The sequence below is a fragment of the Anopheles funestus genome, chromosome 2RL (assembly GCF_943734845.2).
Source record: "Anopheles funestus chromosome 2RL, idAnoFuneDA-416_04, whole genome shotgun sequence".
NCBI lineage: Eukaryota > Metazoa > Arthropoda > Insecta > Diptera > Culicidae > Anopheles > Anopheles funestus.
The window spans coordinates 12,935,824-12,956,158 of record NC_064598.1 but is presented as its reverse complement, the minus strand read 5'-3'; the positions used below and the strand labels follow the sequence as shown (position 1 = coordinate 12,956,158).

The window sequence follows — 20,335 nt, the reverse complement described above, 5'->3', positions numbered from 1 at the left end:
TACAAACCATCATGGTCGCGGCAATTTCCTTTGAGCTTCATCAAGATCTAAACTTCCAAAGAGACCCGCTCAATAAAACTAATGCCTTTATGCAGTGAAGTAAGCGTTCTAAGACGCAAGATGGTGATTAGTATACTCAGTATGTGTCTCTCTCACTTTATATGGGAGAAAACATCGCTTTAGAGTGTACATTGATTGTGATTTATTTGGGTTCGTCTTGTAAGGTCATTCCACATGGATGTATTACCGTGATCTCTTACTATTCAAAATTGGGAAACCCTTACAAAATGTCTCTGTTGCCTATTGTTATATTCACGCGAGCATTGTGTCTGCGATGGCGTCTTCAAAACTGCCTTCGACTAGACTTTGAGCGAAAATTCCAACCTTACCGACAGCCTTAAATGCTTTGGATTTAATCAGCTGTGAGTCGGGTGCTCTGATACATTCGTACATGGTGACATACCCCACAATGGTAGCGGCTGTCTGAAGGCGACCAGTGTACTGTCACTACTATCCCGCTGCACCGTGATGTAGTAAATTAGATTTTATTCGTTGAGTGATTTTTATCGGTATTTGATTGAATTACCGGGGACCGCACCAAAAACCAACAAGAATAACAAAGATTGTACTAAGCTAGTGTACCGTCTAGGTGAACAGACACATACACAATGGGGGTTCTCCTTGGGGTCACGAATCCACTACATTGTAGTTGGCGTCCGGATAGGAGAAATGAAGGTTTGTTAATCGTGTAGATGGAATTCATTGTGGAGGTGTATTTAAGATGTTATCAACGACATTTCCTGCGTTGTGGAGCATGGTATGCAAATGAGTTTCTTCGTGTGGCGTATCAAAGCAAAGTCTAACATTGTGCAAAACCTAACACCACAGGACGTGGAAAAAGTCTTTACAGTAATGTGGGGAGATTTCAAATCTTGGAGGAATGATTATTTTTAAAATGGTGTTTAAAGAGTAAAACTTACACACTCTACATTTATGCTGCATTGAACTGGGTGGAGTACATTTTATGTGGAGCTACTAGCTATCAAGATTTGGCAGAATTTAGTATCAATTGCAATTGAAATAAAAGTATATTTATGAGTTTCAATTACTCATTGTACATTTAACTATAGTAATTCTTTATCAAAAATGTTACTAAAATCCACAGGCTATCGAATTGTTAGAGCAATGGATAAGAAGCTTGTAAATATTGAACTCACCTGTGAGTTGTTCACTGGGTACGAGTACTCGAGCGGATTTGTCATGGCCATAAGCGAGTTCAGGATCTCCGGCGTCCTGGGTGTGCCACCGTCCATGATAAGGAGCGATGGCACGTTGAGGCTGAGGTTTGTGTTGAACATGTTGTGTTGTGTGCTGCGTGTCGATGCTTAACAGCGCTGATGCGCTGAAGGTATTGTTGCTCTTAGCAACTGTCAGCTATCGCTAGCCGGTACGATGACTAAATGACGGGCGAATTTGATTCGCCCCGGGTAGTTTAAGTTGTTTCGTTTGACGTAGTTCGTATATCGTTTGTATGCTGTTGGGTGACTTTCCCAACGCGTGTTTTTTTCTTTTTAACACTCTCTAAATCAAGTCGTTTGTTCGTTCGTTCGTATGTTATGTTTTACGTGGCACTTTTACTTCGTTGAAACCAACCAAAGGATCGTTATAAAATCGAACAAAAAAAAAACTTAAAATGGTAAGGCTCACGGACCGACACTAAAATAAAGCAAACAAACACACAAAATTAACAGAATAAATTTAATCACAGATATTTCAAATACACTTTTTGTGTGTGTGTTTTTTTCTATTTAAAAACACTCTTTTCACTGGTATGTTGTTTGCAGCAACGGACAGCTCTTTGCTGCTTTGCGCTGTTTACTTTTGCACTTTGAGGACGCACCCACTTGCGCAGCGGTAAAGTGGTTCGATTTTGGAAAGAGGCACGTGTTCTGTATGCGCGTTAGTATACACTAGTGTCGTGTGTTTTGCAATTGTTGGTTTCTGTGCACCACAACAACTGCACTTCAATGGTAAGGTATTGGTGTATGATGATGCTGCTAGGAGCACAACATATAAGTATCGTGTGATGATGCTTCCGCTTAGTATACGGGTTTGTTTTAAATAGATTTGTATTGTATTGTTTAAATATGATTGATTGTACGTTTGTATATGAAAGTATTGTTGCTGTACATTAACTTAAATCACAATATGCTTGCTGCTCAGCACCAGTCGAATGACTGCAAGGACTGATTTGTTTCCTTCCTTTGCTCGGTGGCTCTCGGAGCCGGAAAACGATTAACTGTCGATTTAACGCGATCTATTTGAACGATCGTATGAATTGTACGATGAAACGGCACTCTTGTAATTTGTCACAGACTAGCGATTGGCACAGATATTTCACATCCAGTCGATGTTCGTTTGCTTTTGCGGGCACTATCGTTCTGATTTTGTGGGACGAAATTTTGCAAAACCAAATAGTTTTGCCCGAGTCCCGAATGTTTCCGCAAGCGAATATGGAAAGGCACTAGTTAATCGTTCACAAAAGGTCTCAAGGCGATCCGTGGCTGCACTCCTGTGCACACTTTCGTCAGTGTGCCGTAGGATTGATTGATTGATTTATGCACTTGTTGTTTCGCCGCGGTGCAGGAGTGTCCGTGAGTCCGGCGGCCCACGAATCCGGAAGCTTATCTGCAATGGGAGTACTGAAGCAAACGAAAGAACTCGGTTAATGATAATTGCCACCGGCATCGAAGCGGTATTATGGGTCTGTGATGAACTGTGGTACGAGCGATAATTAATTTGGCTTCAGTTCGCTTAAGTTGGGTTAAGCGGGAGGAAAGAACAAAAAAAAAACCCCCAACAAAATGCGTCCAACGCCGCATCTCCATCGGACATTGAGGATGCGAACTCTCGAAGGCGTTGGGGCAGAACGCCCTCTCAGCGATTGTTAAGACTGCAGGTTCAGGTTGGCAAGCCGTTGTCTGTTGGAGGTCATAAAATAGATTCTAGTAAAGCATGGGACGAGCCTCACCCACTCACACGAACTGTAGCAGGCAGGCAGGCCCGGGGGGATTGAAATGAGCTATGGGCTTTCAAAGTGGACTTCTCCCCGATCGGTAATGGGTGCCAGTAGTGTCCGGAATGGACCTCGTTCTTCCATAAACGTAATGTCAAGTCATTATTCTCTATGTTTGCCTCACCCTAGACAGCGAGAACAAGATATAAGCTATCCGTTTTTTTTAATAGCCCAATTCATGCAGATTTAACCACTCATTTGCTTCCCATTCCCTGATCGTTGAATCTCACTTCCTTCAGGAACTGATTCAAAATAAAGACAGAAAAAAACTACACAAAAAAAATCGCACCCACCACCGGCTCAGGGATCATTCCGAACCGGTCTCGCGGTTTGATGCTTGAATGCAAAGCTACTGAAACGTTCGGTACGAGATTGAGGTTAACTCCCTGGGAGCTCCCAATCCCAACGCCTCCACGTTCCGAACTGCCATGTTTTCCACAAACAAAACAATCGGAACGGTCGGCGACTGTCAGTGTGTGTACTACTTTGCACCAAAAGTGGCGCCCTCTAGACGGAGACAAACAGCAACCCATCCCAGGTGGTGAGTAGCTTTGCACTAGTAGAAAAGCGTAGGTTCTCGTGCGTCTTGTGACAGATGGTCATAGCGTACTGTACCATACCGGGGTCAAATAAATCAAAAAGAGAGCGAGAGAGAGAGAGAAAGAAGTCACGCAGTTTCTATTTGTTGGAACCTAAGTAATCAAATGTACTTTTAAAAAAGTTTTACTATTGCATTGAGGGTTTAGTGCACCGAAGTGTTCCTCTACCTTCAATATGAACTTGGAGAACTTAGGCAAATTCCCCAAACTCGTTTAAACACGAGTTCCTTTCCCTAACGATATGTTGTGAGCGAAAAAGACAATAATCGCCACAGTCCGTGTTTGGATGATTGATTATACATGTCGACTTTTTGACGCTGAGCTGATACTGAGCAGGTAACTGTTTGGGATAGAAACGATCTTGAATTGATCTAGCTTGACGGTTGGAAACCAGGCTTTATGTAAACGTTTCAAGCTGCTGTGAACGTGTTATAATAGAAAATTGTCTCTATGATGAAGTAAAGTTTACACCAAGAAGATTGCTTACGTATCTCTCTTACTGATATGTGATGACTAATTGAGTTAATGCGATTATAATCGAAACGAACGGCATCACTAACATTTCACATAATTTGTCTTCCAAAACACGCATTGTCTTTCCGTATCCCCCATTTCAATGAATGCAATGTGTTTCCTATGCCTCTTGCTGTTCCACTTTCCATTCGATGCATTCACTGCACTTGCGTTTTTGCACGGCAAAAAAACGGAAGAAGGAGTAACGAAAATAAAAATCTTCGATAAGCGACCGAAAGTGTCTCTTCGTATGAATGGCCATTGTGTTGGCACTTGTGCTGTCCCCCGCCGCTGTAAGTGTTGGGGGGAAGTAAAAGGGCCCTCGACGTTGCGTTGGAAGGATCGCGGATTTAATTTATTGTCCCGTTGACTCCATACGCGTCGGATCAGGGACAGTGTGTGTAGGCGCGTGTGGCGAATTTTGCGCAAACGTACGCCGGATTGTAATTTACGCAACGCATTCTTTCGGCGCTTCGGGGCGTGTGGCGTTTGATGCATCTGTACCATTGGCAAGGTAAAGCAAGTGGGACCAGGCAGAAGGTTTTAACGGTGAGTTAGTATTTCAAGATACAGAGATAAAGCAAAAAAAAGGATCGCAGATAAATACGATTTCATTTGCCATACGAGTTGGTTTATTTATTTAACATACAGTGCGCTACAAAAAAAGGCACTAGTAGATGATTTAGTAAATCAATGTAAGGAGTTTATAAAAATACAGTATTCATATTTTCTGAACTCGATTATGATACACGCGGAACAATCTATTCTTTGCTAATACGCAACCAAAAAGTACGTCAAGCGAAATGAAAGTGCACTCTCGCGAATGGTTGGTGGTTAGCCATATGAAATTTATAAATAAAATCCGTTACAGAGAATCACATACAACCTAGGCGTATAGTAACGGATTTGGGGCGGAAAATGGGGCGGAAAGCGAGGGAAAAAGGTGTGTTGTAAAGTGCTTTTCGTGGTTTACAAAACCTTACACATACCGCATGTCATATGACCCGCATCCGGGGCGCGTACAATGGCATACGCAAATGATGTCGAACAACAGCAACAGGGCAAGTAGCTGCGGCAAACAATTCATTCACACTTCCGTTTTGTGTGATTATATTTCTGTTGTGTGTTTGTGTGCAGTGTCCGTTAAGACCAGCCACCTGTAGAATTCGTTCGTTCGAAGCTAACGTTCTGCGGATTCTGGACGCAAGAATACAAACTTTGGTCTCTCGATATTACTGTGCCACACCTGTGGTTTTGCTGCATCACAGTACAGGTTTTATCCAAAAACGTACCCCCCACAAAGGAGCTTCTTCTTCGCGCAAAGAGCCATCATTTGCATCCATTCGTCGGTGGTCCGCTTGTTCGATGAGTGGAGTACGTGAAGGCGTTATGCAAATTCCGATATAATGCAGTTTTTATTGCGACAGAAAATGCGTACATGTGTGCATGCGCATTCGGATGAGAACGTATATCGCATCTCGTACCTAACGTCTTGGACGAATATTTTTCAGTACCCGCTGCAATATGATGGCGTCTTCAGGCTGGCAAAAGACACAAGACAGAATTGGTGGATTGGCAAGGGAATGTGTGTATCCATGGTAACTCCAATAAAGACGGGCACATTGACGACGACGCATTGTCGCGTGAGCTGGATGTTGATGGGTATCATAATTTAGATTGTAAACGTGGCACACACGTTCGTTACACTCCTGGGTCCCTAGCTGGCTGACGCCGCATTTGTTTTTCCTTTGTTTGGACGAATGTTTTCCAACGATGCGCAGAGGAGACATTTTTTTTGTTAGTGCTAGAGATAGGGTTTTACGATTATTTCATCGGGTTTTTATAGTTTCCTTCGCATATCATTTCAAGTGTGAAGTTTGATGGGGGAGTACTCCGATTCTAATGCGAGAAACATCTTCCTGGGTAACATGTCTTTGTTCAAAACCTTCGCCATTAATATCACATTCCTTTTGGAACTCTTCAATAGCGACTGAGACGCATAAGGAAATAAAAAAAGGAGAAGCTTTCTTCACTATTTGCATGTGTCCGCAATTCCTGGTAATTCGTTTTGTTTCCAAGCGTTACGGCATATTGATACTTCCACGCCAGAGTGACATCTTCAAATACGCTCGCAATTTCGCAAAGACGGTTTTGTGAGCTTTTTTTTGCGAGTTGTCTTCAAGAAGCATGACATTGAGAATTTGTCTAAAAACAAATCCTTTATTTAACTGTGCCGTTTGCTTCTCCAATTAGCAAGACAAAACAGAGCTGCCAAATAAAGTGGCCGGCAAACGAACAGACTTCGTGAGTCGTTGCGAAATATTGCTTCTTGTTAATCAGCTAGAGTGAACAGGTTTGATGGTTAATTATTCCATGTGTCAGCCGAAGGACAGCACAGCTCATCGGAGGTCCTGATGCAGTTCAACTTCAAGTATGCTTATTTCAACACTTAAATTCTTGAGATAAATCAACCATCAGCTTCAAAGCCAACCATCGGAAGGTGTCGATGTGTCGTGTGCGCGGATGTCTCGATAACGTTTTACGACATCACGATAACTTGGCAGAAGTTGGACGATGTAAAGTAGAAGTTTGTGGAAACGCTCGCGGACACGAATAGGCAAATGCAATTGTTTCTTTCTTTTTGTCCTTTTCCTACCTCCCGGTTAAGGTTGGCCATCTTCCGTGATTGCCTTTTTAAGATTGCAATCGGTGACTCGTGCCAAGTTCGAATTTATGATCCGATCGATGAACAATGTCTAGCACAGTAGCAACCGGAATAGGCTACTAGAGAGACACACGCACACGCACACACACTGCTGTGGTACGGTCTTGATTGGATCCTTAAGACGTGTGACATGTTGACCATCCGGGGAAGCCACTTGTTAGCTACCGAAATGAACATGGCGACGGCGATGGTTGTGCGAACCATTACCGTCGAACATTGTCGCTGATGTCAACAGTAGGAACGTGTTTACAGACAAACTTTTTGGCAAAAGCCGAATCGTTCAGGCGGCATCTTTTGTATACCCCAGTGGTCGATGCTTCTTCGGACACTCGGGTTGCTTGTTTTTGGTATTGAAAGGCAGGAAGACTGTTCGAGTGCGATATGTTGCTAGTGGTAAAGGTGGGGAGATCTTTGCCGTTTTGGAGAACCATCGAAACATCCACTTGGCTACCGTTCACCGGGGATAGAGCATCGACAAAGAACCAGCGCGGTAGCAATAATAGTTTGGCCATTTTTGGGGAAGTATGCTTCCACCGGTGGAAGATTTCAACCCGCCGTAACGATATGGCGGAGCTTACCGTACCACCGAAACGCGTTGGGGCAATTTAAAAAGGCCAATATCTCATCTTTTTATGCGGTCGTAAAACCGAACTATCAAGCTGAGCATCGAGTGGTTGAAGTTGTGTGGTTTTGTTCTTCTTCCTTTTGTGCCGCAAGTGGCACGGTGTGGCATTTTTTTCCGGAGCTTGATCCGACGTCTTTTATGCGGTTTAGTGGTATGTGGTGGTGGTCACATTCGCTGCTACTTTTGGACGGTAAGACGCAGTCGTAAGGTATTGGGGGCCATAAAATCTTCCAGCCTGTCAAGGTGACTGGAGGACTTTTGACCTGTCCCTCCAATCGCGGCCTTTCCAACCTATTCAGAAGAGTCTCTTGCGTTTGTGTCTGTGTCTGTGTGTGTTTGAGTATGGTTGGGGAGAAACGGAAAAAGGCACATGTTTGTATTTTAAATTATCACCATCTGGAAATCAGGTGTATGGTGTAGTTTTGTACCTTTTTATTTTTGAAAAAATACCGAATTTTTTAAATGTCACAAGACACCGAACTTGTACCAAAATTTTTCTACACCAACATTGCTCCCACTCCGATCGACGCGCGATCCATAGCCGCGAGTTTGGCAAATGATTTTCATCCTCCAAAAAACAACATTGACGCTTAATTATTGCTATTAATTTTAATCAATATCACCTCCCGAACCATCTCCAGCTCTTGTCATCTTCCGATTTGTGGGTCTGTTTTGCATTTTTTTTAGTATCACGAGTGTTGTGCATTTCGGGTTAATGTATAACAACACATCAACGACGATTGGGACGCAACGGTCAATGTTGTTGTCTGGTTGTTTACTTGATAGCGACTACTCCTTTATGTTCTCGCTTTCTGGGTCTTCATGCACAGTTCCGGGGGCTAAAAACCCGTGACTTGAGGAGTTGTGGTAAAATGTCCAAAAATCTGCATCCAGTGTCGATCGCTTGATCCATTGCAACAAAACCCCATCACAGCATGCTAATGGCGCCGATTAATCCTCAACCTCTTATGCTGTCTTTTCCTCTTCTTTTCGAGCCTGGTATGTTGTATTTTTTTTGTTCAACCGATTATTGATTTCTTCGTTTCGAGTTCGGTTTTGGGGTTTCGATTCGTTAATGGTCACCGGAGGAAAGCGAAAGATTGGAGCGTGAGTGCAGCGAAGTGGATTTTTATGATCATCGCCGAAGCCCAAGGAGAGAATCATAATTTCTGATTGACCCTCGGCTTAGATCGATACTCTGTGGTGCTGAGGTGTGGTTTAAAAAAACTGCATTCATTGCGACAAAATGTTGCTTAGGATCGAGCGAAAGCATTTAGGATTAATCGTTGCTTTCCACGAATGCAGATTTGTAAAAAACCGTAAAACATGGCTCTAATAGCTTTTAAAGGTGCTCCAGTAATTTTTTTTTCACAATTCCAGCCGCTTATAAATTGCTTGAAAAAGTAAACGTGGCGCCTGGTGCTATGTTTTGACTTTGCAGTTTTTCTCGCCGTCTTCATTTATGGCACATTGCCGTAGATTCCTTTCTCGCCGTATGGTCACCATTTGCCATTTATGCGATTTCAAATTTCACCCACCGTCGATCACACGCGGATATTTGAGACATGCGGCTTGATTGCTAACGATCGCGTGCAGACACATAAAAATGCTGCCATGATTAATTCTCCGTTTGCTCCGTTCGTCATTCGATTTGCACTGGTTTGATCACGCTAAAACGCATTTATACTAAACGGAAACATGAAAGATCCCCATACAAGACAACAGTGGACGTAGCGATGAGTTTTATGCACGAGTTAACCGGTGATCGGATCGATTAATTCGAACAGGTCGCGTTTGTATGCACCGATTATGGCAATACTTAGAGGTAAAGTTTTATTGTACGCTCGGTAGATAATCGTAAATAGCGACTAATGGTAACTTTTATGGCGGATTATGGCGAAGAAATAAATATTTAAAAACCGATTTTATTACACCAGGAACCAGTTGTCCCAAAATCATAAAACGCTCACAACGGGATCAAGCAAACTGCAGCAAAATTTCCTTTGTGTATGAAAACATTTGGCTAACAAAACCAAAAAAAAAAACGGCAACCATACAGTGACGGCTAAACCGTAACATCTCTACTCTACGAAGCAAGACACTCATCTGCATGCTCAAAATATCGAAAATCGATGATAAATGAACTGAAAAGGCTGCCTTTTGGTAACCGGCTGCTCGCGTCTTTTACATTCATGCTTCATCACACAACGAAAAAAATTACTGGCCACAGTCGCAACACAATCCAGACGAAATCCAAAACGCACATTCGGCTGATGGAACGACGCCACATCGCCAACCGGGTCTCCAAAAATGGTGGACCAAAGGGAAACGGATGCCCGTACCGCTTGCAAGGAGGACACAAATGAACGGCAAGACGACGACGAAAAGCGTACACCCAAGAAGCTACGCAAACAAGGAAAGTTAAACATCCAAAAATTCGTAAAGCAAGAGAGATCCATAAACAAAAACAAAAAAAAACCCGTATACGAAAAGCAAAACCATCTTCCATCTCGCAGACACGGTTTATCTCAGTGCGCCGCCGAGTGCGGTCGTGATTCAAGATGGAGGGACCTTCCTCCATTTTCGTACATTTCCGATGCTGGTTCGTTTTGTTTTTACTTAGGAAGGGAGGAAGACATTTCTGCTTTGACCTTGGAGTAGCGGACATCTGGCAGAAAAAAAAATAGTGCTGCTTGAGGATGCCCAGGGGTGGGAAAATTCGAACATTGACCGTCATTGACAGAGTGTCGAGAAGATGTCGTAATGTGGATTGCGGAGTACGTCGATGTTACGGGGGGTTTCGGGTTCGTATCTTCCTGTCGAAAGGCCACGCTAGAACAAACAAACAAATGGAACCCCTTTCCGTTTCTAGCGGTACCGATACTATTGCAAGAGTTTTACGTTTTCCAAGGATCTTTTGCAGTCCGGAAGGATTAGTTGGGTAACTTTAGCAACTAGAAAAGGAACGCGCACATGGTCGTAAAATTGTTGAAAGCAAAAGAACCTAGGGAAATAGTTTTATTACGATAGTTTGAAACGACACGAAGACAATCTTCAAAGAATTGTCCCCCCTGGATTAGAACTGTTTATGATTTCTAGAGATGAGTCACCTTGGAATTTTGAAGAGATCTTCACCCGGATTGAAGTTTTTTTTGTTGTGTTTTTTTGAGTATCGATTGTGTTTCCGCACAATTTGCAAACCAAATTTTTTTTTTAGTTCATTGACATACCGTCAACGTGGCAGTGCCACACTCCCAACCACAGGTTTTGTGGGGCTGCATGCGTGTATTAATGGTTGGTTTTGGGTGAGTCGTACTTCTTAAGATTTTTCGGATGAAAGCTCGAACTCCTCCCGGCCCGAGACACCATTTATGTCACTCTTAATAACTCGTGACGGGTCGGGCCGGTCAATTGTGCTGTCGGTTGGTCTGAGGAGTTCTCGCTCGCTTGTATCTGCGCTTGATCTGCATCTGAATGGTTTGTCGTCGGTGGAGCAGCACATTCTGCTCAGAAAATATTTGACACTTAAAAATTGCTCTCGACTCGGTTAAACGTTAAACGGTGTGCAAAGTTTTCAAGTACTCACCAGCCAGCGAAACGTTCCTCGAAATGAGGTGACTCTAAAAGCGACACCAAACGAACCGTTTACAAAACGCACCATTACCACCATGTGCTGAGACACCACTTGACGTACATGCAATGTGTGAGACGAAAATCGGAAACACTGATTACGAGAAATATGCCATCGAAAGGAAGGGAGGGAGACACAGAGAGGGGCCGCTACATAAGATTCCAAGCAAGAAGAAGCGGTGTATTGAGTGTAAGGTAAATAAATCGAATTGACATCGTAATCTCTTGTGGTGAGAAACAGGATTTTACCAAAAATGACAAGAAAATGCTTTAAAATAAAACATGGCAAGAATTACTTCTTTTGGAAGGTTTTTATAAGCACGCTGAAGTGCGTGAAGACGGTGCAAGAATGTGCCATGTTTTGGCTGTGTCCTCAATCGTGAATACTTAAGCACCGAGATATGTGTATTTTCTCTGATTTCATTACGCAGTTTTCAGTCCCTTTTTCATCATCTTCCACGACCATCTTCGAAGGTGTCAAGGTAGCGTTACCGATCAGGCGTTATCTTATTATGCAAAGTGCGTTCTGTTTTCCAGATGTTTAACACCGGTGTGAAATTTAATGCAATCAAGATAAAACTGAGTGGTCATCAGAAGGTATCAAAATTCATTAAGAAACATCACACGAAACAAGAATCTTCTTACAAGAGCTTGAAAACATAATGCACAGCCCAACGGTCCTTTGGTAGCCATCTTGAGAAGAACTGAAAATCCTCGGATAGAGAGATGTTTTTTTAATTGCATTATCTTTAGTGAGCCATGAATCTCCCAAAAATGCAACATGCTACGAAGCAGATTAACACGTTCGAACTTCGATGAAAATTCTGCAAGATGCTACACAGTATCTGAAGGCGCCAATCGAACGTCCCAGCACGCTTTGAAAGGGAACGGAAGAATTGAAAGCCCCAGGAACGCCACGCCGTGTCTGCGGTGTGGAATGCAGGCGGGACAGGCACGAACGCGTCGCGAGCTAATGAAACAGTAATGAAAGCCGCTAATTATGGCAACATGAGCATGCGATAGTGACGGCGGCGGCACCGGGTTGACCCAAATACTCGCGCATAAAATTGACTCGCTGCACCCACACGTCCTCGGAGATCGATGCACCGATGAAAGGTTTGTGTCGCTCACGGGTGGCAAAGGAAGGTGACGGATGGGTTGCATTCTCCCCCCTCCCACTCTCTCCCCATACACCACTCCCGATCTACCTTTCCATTCGGTCGCATATGATTGCATGTTTGCATATGTGTAACGATGGTACGACAGGCGCGAACTGAAAGAAATTCTTGGAGCTCCTCGATGCATTCCGACGTGTCAGTTAGAGGAACTCCTTGCATAGTTTGCAGTATGGAGGAATTTGGCAAAAGTATTTATAAGAGCAGTGAAACAGATGTTCAAGAGTATGTATGAAACGTGTTAAAATATAGTCCAAAATTCCTGTGAGCACATCAATATTGTCCATATGTATAATTCATAAGGTATTGTATTTTTATTAGGATGAACAAGCTCAGATGTTTCACTTTGATCGAATTAAGTTTTGGAGCTAATGTTTTAGTAACTTAGTATTGTTCAATGCCATGCCACAAACACCCTGAAACATTGGAAGCTCACTAAGAATAGAGCTAGAACGGAGAGAGATAAATGCCGCCAGACCTAACGATTCCTACGCAGTGTGTCTACTTGTTCGCGTGCAGTAAAAAAAAACGAAGAACGACAACAAAGCGGTCTACTCCAAACGGCACACATCAAAGCGATCGTTGCGATCGTCGTGCCGGCAGGCAGTAGAGCGGCGTGCCTCCGTTCAGGGTCACCAACGTTTGCCGATGGGTCTGGTTGGTGATGGGAAAATAATCAGCATACAGTACACCCGCGAGCAGTGCGGTAAAGTGTCGTAAAACTTCGAGCCTTCGATGGTCGAACGAACGACGAAACCTTTTCGTGAGTTCCGCCCGAGAGAGGAAGTCGTATCGCGCATTTGTTTGTTTGTTTAAGCGGACCGACTGGTTGGGAACAGCAATGGGAAGCATTGCAAGGGTGTATGTTGATTGTCGGTATACATTGGCTGGAGGAAGTACCAACATAACTAACCTGTACGAGTTTTTGGTAGACCTTCGTGTGCTATGGGAAGATTTTTGGAAAGTTTAAAATGGAAGCTCACGATCGTGCCTCGAGCTTGAGTGGACTTGCGGATGCAAGTGCAACATTGCGACAAATCAATTGAGCTGCGACACACCGCAACCACGCAACCACGCGACTTGCGTTGACTCGCGAAACACAACCAGGTTCGCGTGATCGTGCCGTTGCGCATTTCATTTGAAAAGAGGCGTTGTGTTGATATTTCTTGGGGGTATGTTTGGAGCACTACGGTCTGAAGATTTATGTACTTTTTTGGTTCTCCAAAATCTACCGCCACCAGATTTCGGAAGGTTTTGTTTGGATTGGGAACTCATTGGGAACGTCTCGAAAGGCTTTGTGTGTGTTTATTCGCATGAACGGCTTGTCTGGTTGGACAGGATTTCTGTTGGGAAGCAATATGAAGGTTAAGGGTAAAGAAAAGTTGAAGCTTTTAGTCAACACACTCCACACATTGCGTTGTGCGCGCTCGGTTAGTGTCTTATCGTAGAAGAAACGATTCTTTTTTATACTGTTTTGTTGACAAGCCACTAATTGCTCGTGTAAACGATTCTGTTGACATATTAATACAATACATTGAATGGCTCGAGTAGAGCAATATGGATCTGAAGGCTGATTATGGGTCGCAGAAACGACGCAGGTGACTTTGACATTTGACTTGTCACGGTACATCGTGCTCCTGCAGGGCTCCCACTGTGTCAACTCTCATCCGCGCCATGTTTGACAGATGAATAGTAGCCGGCTGGCGGCACTATTTATGCTTCACCACACTTCCTTAGGCCCTTGATCGCGGGCGTTGGAAGGGTTTTGTAGACGCTAATTGTGTTACGTTGGCTGTGGTGGGGACGCGCGCTGTTTTATGACTGTTTGATGTGGCGTATATATACTATAGTGTGTATGCTAGTTGAGGTTTGAGGCGAACAGGTTCGCTATAATCCTTGCTTCGATAAAAGCGCAGGCAATTAACCCATAAACCACAACGGATTAAACACATTAAAGAGGCATCGTTTGCAGTGAATTGCTATTTGATGAACCGTTCGTAAAGCTATAGGGTTTGATTAAAAATCAAATCGATAATCGATCGTACGTGTAGGAAGGTGTCCTTTGCTATTTGCTGTAAATCTCGCAGATCACTAGTGACGTCCGGAGGCGCTATAATTAGACACCATTAAGTCTTTTTTATGCCTACGCCCGGAAATGGAAATTTAAAAGAAAATCTTCACGTTTGACGTTTAAGTTATAGGTTTTACTTTTCCCATGTTAACCCTAATTGTCTGCCAAAAAAGTGAATAGAAAAATATGCTTCTTTACTTTCCCCCCCTTTCGACTAGACATCTTGTCGACGTTTTAGCGCAATTTTTTTCTTGCGTGATAGTACGCAACCACGTGGTATGGTGAACAAAATTTCAAAACCAATTTGGAGGAAACTATTTTTAAAATGTTCCGAGCGTTTCGTGTGAACGTTTTTTTTTGTCTGTTGTTTCGCCTCCTCGACATTTCCATCTGTGCCGCCAGTAACGTAGTTTGCTTTTACACATGACGGCCAGCTTCCGGAGATTAGATGCTGGGGGGCTGGGGATACTGGTCCCGTTCACGTTGCTGTTTTACTGGTATTGATCGATTGTGAAAAACGATCCGCTATCCGGTTGGTGTAGGTTGAATCGAAAAGCAAACATTGTGTGCATGGCTAGCAGAACATGGCCTTCGATGTTGGGTTTTTTTTGGGAAAACAACATTTCAAATGGATTTACTTGGAAGAGTACAGCTGTCGCGGGAAAGTTAATATACATTTTGGGAACGAATGAATACTAAGCCATGAATAGTTTTAATAGCTTCCGAATGCGAACGAATCCCTAAAAACGCTCTCTATGGTGAAGGTCACAAACGCACTTTACTAAGGAAGAGTTACTGCTTTTGTTTATCCGTAGAAAAGTCAACATAACGTAGCATATGTTGATGTTTTTGGTACGTTTTGCGTTTACCGGTGACCTTGCCGATTGTGAAGATTTGTAGTGCTTTAAGGTAGAAGTAAGGACAAAGTTTCAGGCTTTATTCATTGTTTAGGTCCATCTTTTGTTGTTGTCTCAATGTCCTCTACACAGAAATGGGACAGAGTTGCCATAAATTTGACAATCAATCAAACTGGAACAAGTGACATGTATGAGCGAAATGCATACGATTAGCGTGTAACAAGCATGCTTAATTGATTCAATAAAATAAGATTACATATTGATTGCAGAGTGATAAGACATTTATGGGACCTCTAACACCGGTTCGTATCGATAATCACAGAAATAGGTTATTAAGGAAGTGTGTGCAACTACCGTGTTAGAATATGTTAAATTGAAGCTTATTGATCGGAGGTTCCCCATGATCTTGTGGCTTAGCATTTGAACATATTTTTTATAGATCGTAGTTTGAATCAATTTTACAAGCGTTCATGTTTGGTTGATGGCAAAAAAAATCGGGTTAAAAATTATGTTTCTGAAATCATATTAAAAATTGTACTATCTTTCTACCCATCATCATGAGCAACAAAGTAATTGATGTTGCAAAAAAAAATAAACACACAACGCACAAAAACCATTTCGTCCCAGTGTGGCCCAACTGCGGAATATCTCCATTTGCAAGCTGTCAACGGTCGATCGAAACGGCCGGTGGAGGCGCGCCACATTGTCGCACTTGTCAACAACGCGCCTTACGCACACCATCACAGATGATTGGTCGGAGCCACTACAGCACGGTGAAGCTGAAGCTGTGCCGGTCACAGTTGGCATGTGGAGGTATTTGTGCCGAGACGTGCGCGCCCTTCGGATGTGGGAATTTTAATCGAATGTCACATGTTGCGCGTGTTTCTCTTGCCACTCTGGCCACACCATCACCGTTTCGTGTCATAATGCACGCTCATCATGGAATGGACGTTCCTTTCTTTTCTATGTTCTCTCTTGCGTTGCCCTGGCTTTTTTTTTGCTCGTATAAGCGTGATGCCCTTTGCCCTCTGCTTTTTTTACTTCTACCGATGGCGGTATCTTTCAACCGTCACGTGCTGCACAGAGTGACCCATGGTGACAGTGTGCGTTTCTCGACCGTCTGCGCTCGTTGAACCGAACCGATTGTCCATCCCCGTTTAGGTACGCACACGTGGGCAAGTGTTGATGCGAGAGTTTAAACGGCAAGTGCGATTCGGTGAAGCTTGGTGCTAAATGGATTGCTTTGTGTGGCGAATGCATTCCGAAGCAAAGTTCTAGAGAGATGCGTTCAACGCATGAACTCTTAATCGTAGTGAATGAATGCTTTTCATACTTTTATCAGTTTTTCTCAATGTTATTTGTTGCAATTCTATTTTCATTTTACGTATTTTCTACTAATAGATTTAAAAACAATGAACCCCAACAATAATCACATAAAAAGAAAAAAAAACAATAATCACATATCAGGGAGACATTCTTTGAATTCATGTCATGGGAAACGGTTTTGCAATTGAGATGCAGAAACACACACACACAATCATCATCCGATGGAGCCGCCTGGTATTAACAGAAGGGAAAAGAGAATAGTATCTGGGCAAAAAAACAAACTTCATCTCAGCCGTCGTAACACCGGCACGCAAAAGGGAGGGTGTTATAAATAATCAACAAGCTCGTCAAAAGCATTCCACGCTAAGTAGAGGAACGGTCCAAAAGGCATATAAATGCATGCAGTATGGCAAGCCATGAAGAGAGAGGGAGACGCAGCGAACCCGGACTGCAGCTGTCATAATTTGCTTAACGTCAATGAGCTCGATTGATGGATCATCGTATGAAGGTGGTGTGTTGTGTTGAGCTTCAAATCGGAGAAAAAGTTATGTTCGTTAGGGTGTGGAGAACAGTTGTAAACAGGGGAACCGCTAGGGGTGATAGATTAACCCAATAACGATCGCGAGGGAGTGATTACTGAAGGCCATCGGATAAGCAACACTAGCGCCACACTGTGAGTGAAGAACCAAATAGTATCTAAGTATTTTTTTGTATCTCCATTAAATGTGTAGATTCTTTCAGTGTTTTTAAAATTTTGCCCTCCCAGATACAATGTGCGTTTTTTTTCGTTCATTCGCTTAAACGTAAGGAAAAGATAAATGCGAAATAAATTGACACAAGATCAATCAATTACGCTTTCTCGTTCGAGCGTGGTGTTTAAGCGCGTAGGACTCCCGATCGCATGTACGATCGGTATAAATGGTCGTCTGGGGGGGGGGGGGGGGGAGATATCAACGTTAGCGCCAGCTGGTCGGTCCGCTGCGTTGGCGCAGATTAAAATGCGCACATTTCATGCGTTTCAAGTTCACTTATGACTTATGCTACCGTACGGACAGGCGCAGCATGAAAGCTTGCCGTTTTATATATTGCGTTTTCTTATCCCACAAAACGTTTTGCCACCGGGTGTACCGGGTTGGGTTACATGAATCTAAAGTCACTGTAAACATTTAGCCAGGGGAAATCGATCCAAATGCACACACTCACGTGTACAGGCATGCCATGAACAGTCCCCGGCGGGAGTTGAAAAATAAAATAAACAACCTACAACGGTTCCACCGATGGGGAGGGAAACCATTAAATAAGTCATTTTGCTATGGGTGTTACATTCGTGATTAGAAAACAGGTGTCGGCCGGTTCGGTTTACGCAGTAAGTAAGGTTAGTGTGCAAAAGGTTAGAACGTTCCATATCGTTCCACTTTTGGGGTAAAATGGGCACCCAAGTGCATAATAAATGGGAGTGGATTTTTAAATTAAAATACCTATCGCAAAGTGTCCTTACTTTTCATGTACGATAACTATTCCTTCTGTAGGCAGTTGGACAATCAACAGGTTGATGTAAAACTCCATTCGATGTGGGTCAAGGGTTGTGAAAATTACCTGCAAAAAATAAAAGAGAAAATATTATTTCGTAATCACATTAAGATAGCAAACAGGTTAACATAATTAAATGGTATAATTTAGTTGGAAATTTTATTAATAGAAACATTACTGCTGTGTATATTTTGCCGACCCGCGTAAACGATAATACTAATCCCCAAAAACACATTACGAAGAACAGTGCTGACAGGGAACGATCGAGCGAAAGCATTTGTCAACATTCCGCTGACAATTGCTGTCAAAGTGAATTACAGAGCCGTTCGTTAGTGTTTGAAAACGTAACACGACAGTCCGAAAATGCAAATCGCTTGACCTTTTTACCACTTGCCGCGTTGCTGTTGTTGCACCTTTTTGTAGGAATGCGCATCTCTCTGCCTGGTGCGATTTATATTGCACAATTGCATCGTTTGTTGCTCAACTGTCAAAACAATCATTCGTAAAGGCTGCGGACGGACACACACATACAACACAGAGATGTAAAATACAAAATAAATAAAAGGGCGCATTTATTCGTACGGGTTAATAGGTAGTAATATGGCACTTCAAAGCACTTTTAGGAAGATATCAAACTCAGTTAATTTTAGGCAGTAAGAAGAAACACATAAATGTTTCTCATGCACGCCATAGTTTTCGATGCATTTCGTCGTTAATGTTTAGTGTTTTTTTTCTTGGCCCTCTTTTTAAGTCGACAAAAACCTTTCATTTCAGTGAGTTTGCCTGTGCCATGCTCGATCGGTTTCTCTGACTTTCGAGCTGGCATGCTGACAAAAATGTACAAAATTTACTGCAAACACATGTTTGGGGATAGATTTTTCTTTTTTTGCTTCTTTCAAACGGTAAAACGTAAGTTTGAGGTTTTCCTTTGTGTTGTACACAGCGTTTGAAGCGTTTGACAAAAATATTCAATAGAACTTCACTCCCGATGTATGTATTGCAAAATGTGTTAGGTTTAGTATTTTTTCCCACAACAGCTGCAACGTCTACTAACTATTGCGATACTTTTTTTTGTCTACCAACTGCATATGACATATTTCCATCGTTAAACGATTCATAAAATTGTGGAATGAAAAATTGCACCCCCAACGCACGGCGAAATCCTTGAAATCGCCGTGAACATGCGACTAATACAAATTGTTGCTCAAAACAAAACATGTGCGTAAGATCCGCGCTTGAAGCGGTATGACAGCGCGATAGCATCAACGACATCGCGCACTACCACCAACGCCCATAGCCGGGCCCGTTTTTGACAGTTATTAATTTCTAACCTCATTTTTCGGAGGGTTTTACTCCATCCAGCATCGCACGTGAATGTACGTGTCGGTTTTCGAAAGATCTCATCGGTTTCAAAATTTATTTGATATTCTCCCCATGTTGTGCATGTGTGGCCACGATGCACATCCTCAAGCAGCCAGCAGCAGCAGTAAACGAAATGTTCGAAAATGTGTTAATCGACCCTGGCAGGCAGCTTGAGTTTTATTTCGCATCTTCGTCATCCACTTGCAACCATCCCAACTGGTTGGAACAGTGAGACAGGGAAACGAACACCGAAACACGGCCGACTGCAGCTGTGTGCTAGAGAATTAAGTGCTACAACGTCTCAAAAATCAATATACAACAACATCGGTACGATCGGGGAACAGGAAGCATCTTCGGCGGCATCTTCACTTTCCTGGGGTTTGGTTCGAAGAGCTGTTTCATGTTTTGCAAAAGCATGCAATAAGGTCACATTAATGCTAGAGCAAGCGCAGAAACATAAGCGGGGAAGTGTTGCTATTCAGTGGAACTCTGATAGTTGATGGCTGGCTCCCAGCGTTTGAATGTTTATTTTTTCACAATTTCGCATCAAGACGGTTGGTGTGTAAGATCGGTGAAACACTTGAGTTTTTATTATGGTAGATGTTGTTGTAGCTCCTCTTACGGAAAGCGGTTTCCTTTTTCACTTCGCGTGTCAGTTTGGAATGCTCTTTCCGCACACGGAAAAGTGCTTTGATCATAACTGTGTACTTCCAATTTGCCCTAGATACTGTCCGATAGATCATTTCGGTTAGAACGATGATGCATCGCCCGGTATGTACTCTGGGTTCTTTACAGGAATGCAACACGTAAATCTTACGTTCAGTAATACTGGGTAGAAGAAATAGA

At 42.9% G+C, this 20,335-nt stretch overlaps 2 protein-coding genes across 7 annotated transcripts in view; one reads left to right on the top strand and one right to left on the bottom strand.

Moving 5' to 3' along the window:
• Positions 1 to 20,335, top strand: part of LOC125764951 (ATP-dependent DNA helicase DDX11) — a 77,722-nt gene that overhangs the window by 16,066 nt on the left and 41,321 nt on the right. The window lies entirely within an intron of this gene.
• Positions 1 to 20,335, bottom strand: part of LOC125764974 (activating transcription factor 3) — a 52,591-nt gene that overhangs the window by 12,954 nt on the left and 19,302 nt on the right. For 3 of the 4 annotated variants that reach the window (XM_049429759.1, XM_049429761.1, XM_049429762.1), the window contains exon 3: positions 1,218 to 2,702. In XM_049429759.1, the coding sequence (XP_049285716.1) occupies positions 1,218 to 1,358 (141 nt within the window). In that variant the 5' untranslated portion in view covers positions 1,359 to 2,702. Of the gene's footprint in view, positions 1 to 1,217; positions 2,703 to 18,095; positions 18,194 to 20,335 lie in introns of all 4 variants that reach the window. The other variant, XM_049429760.1, reaches the window with a different exon arrangement.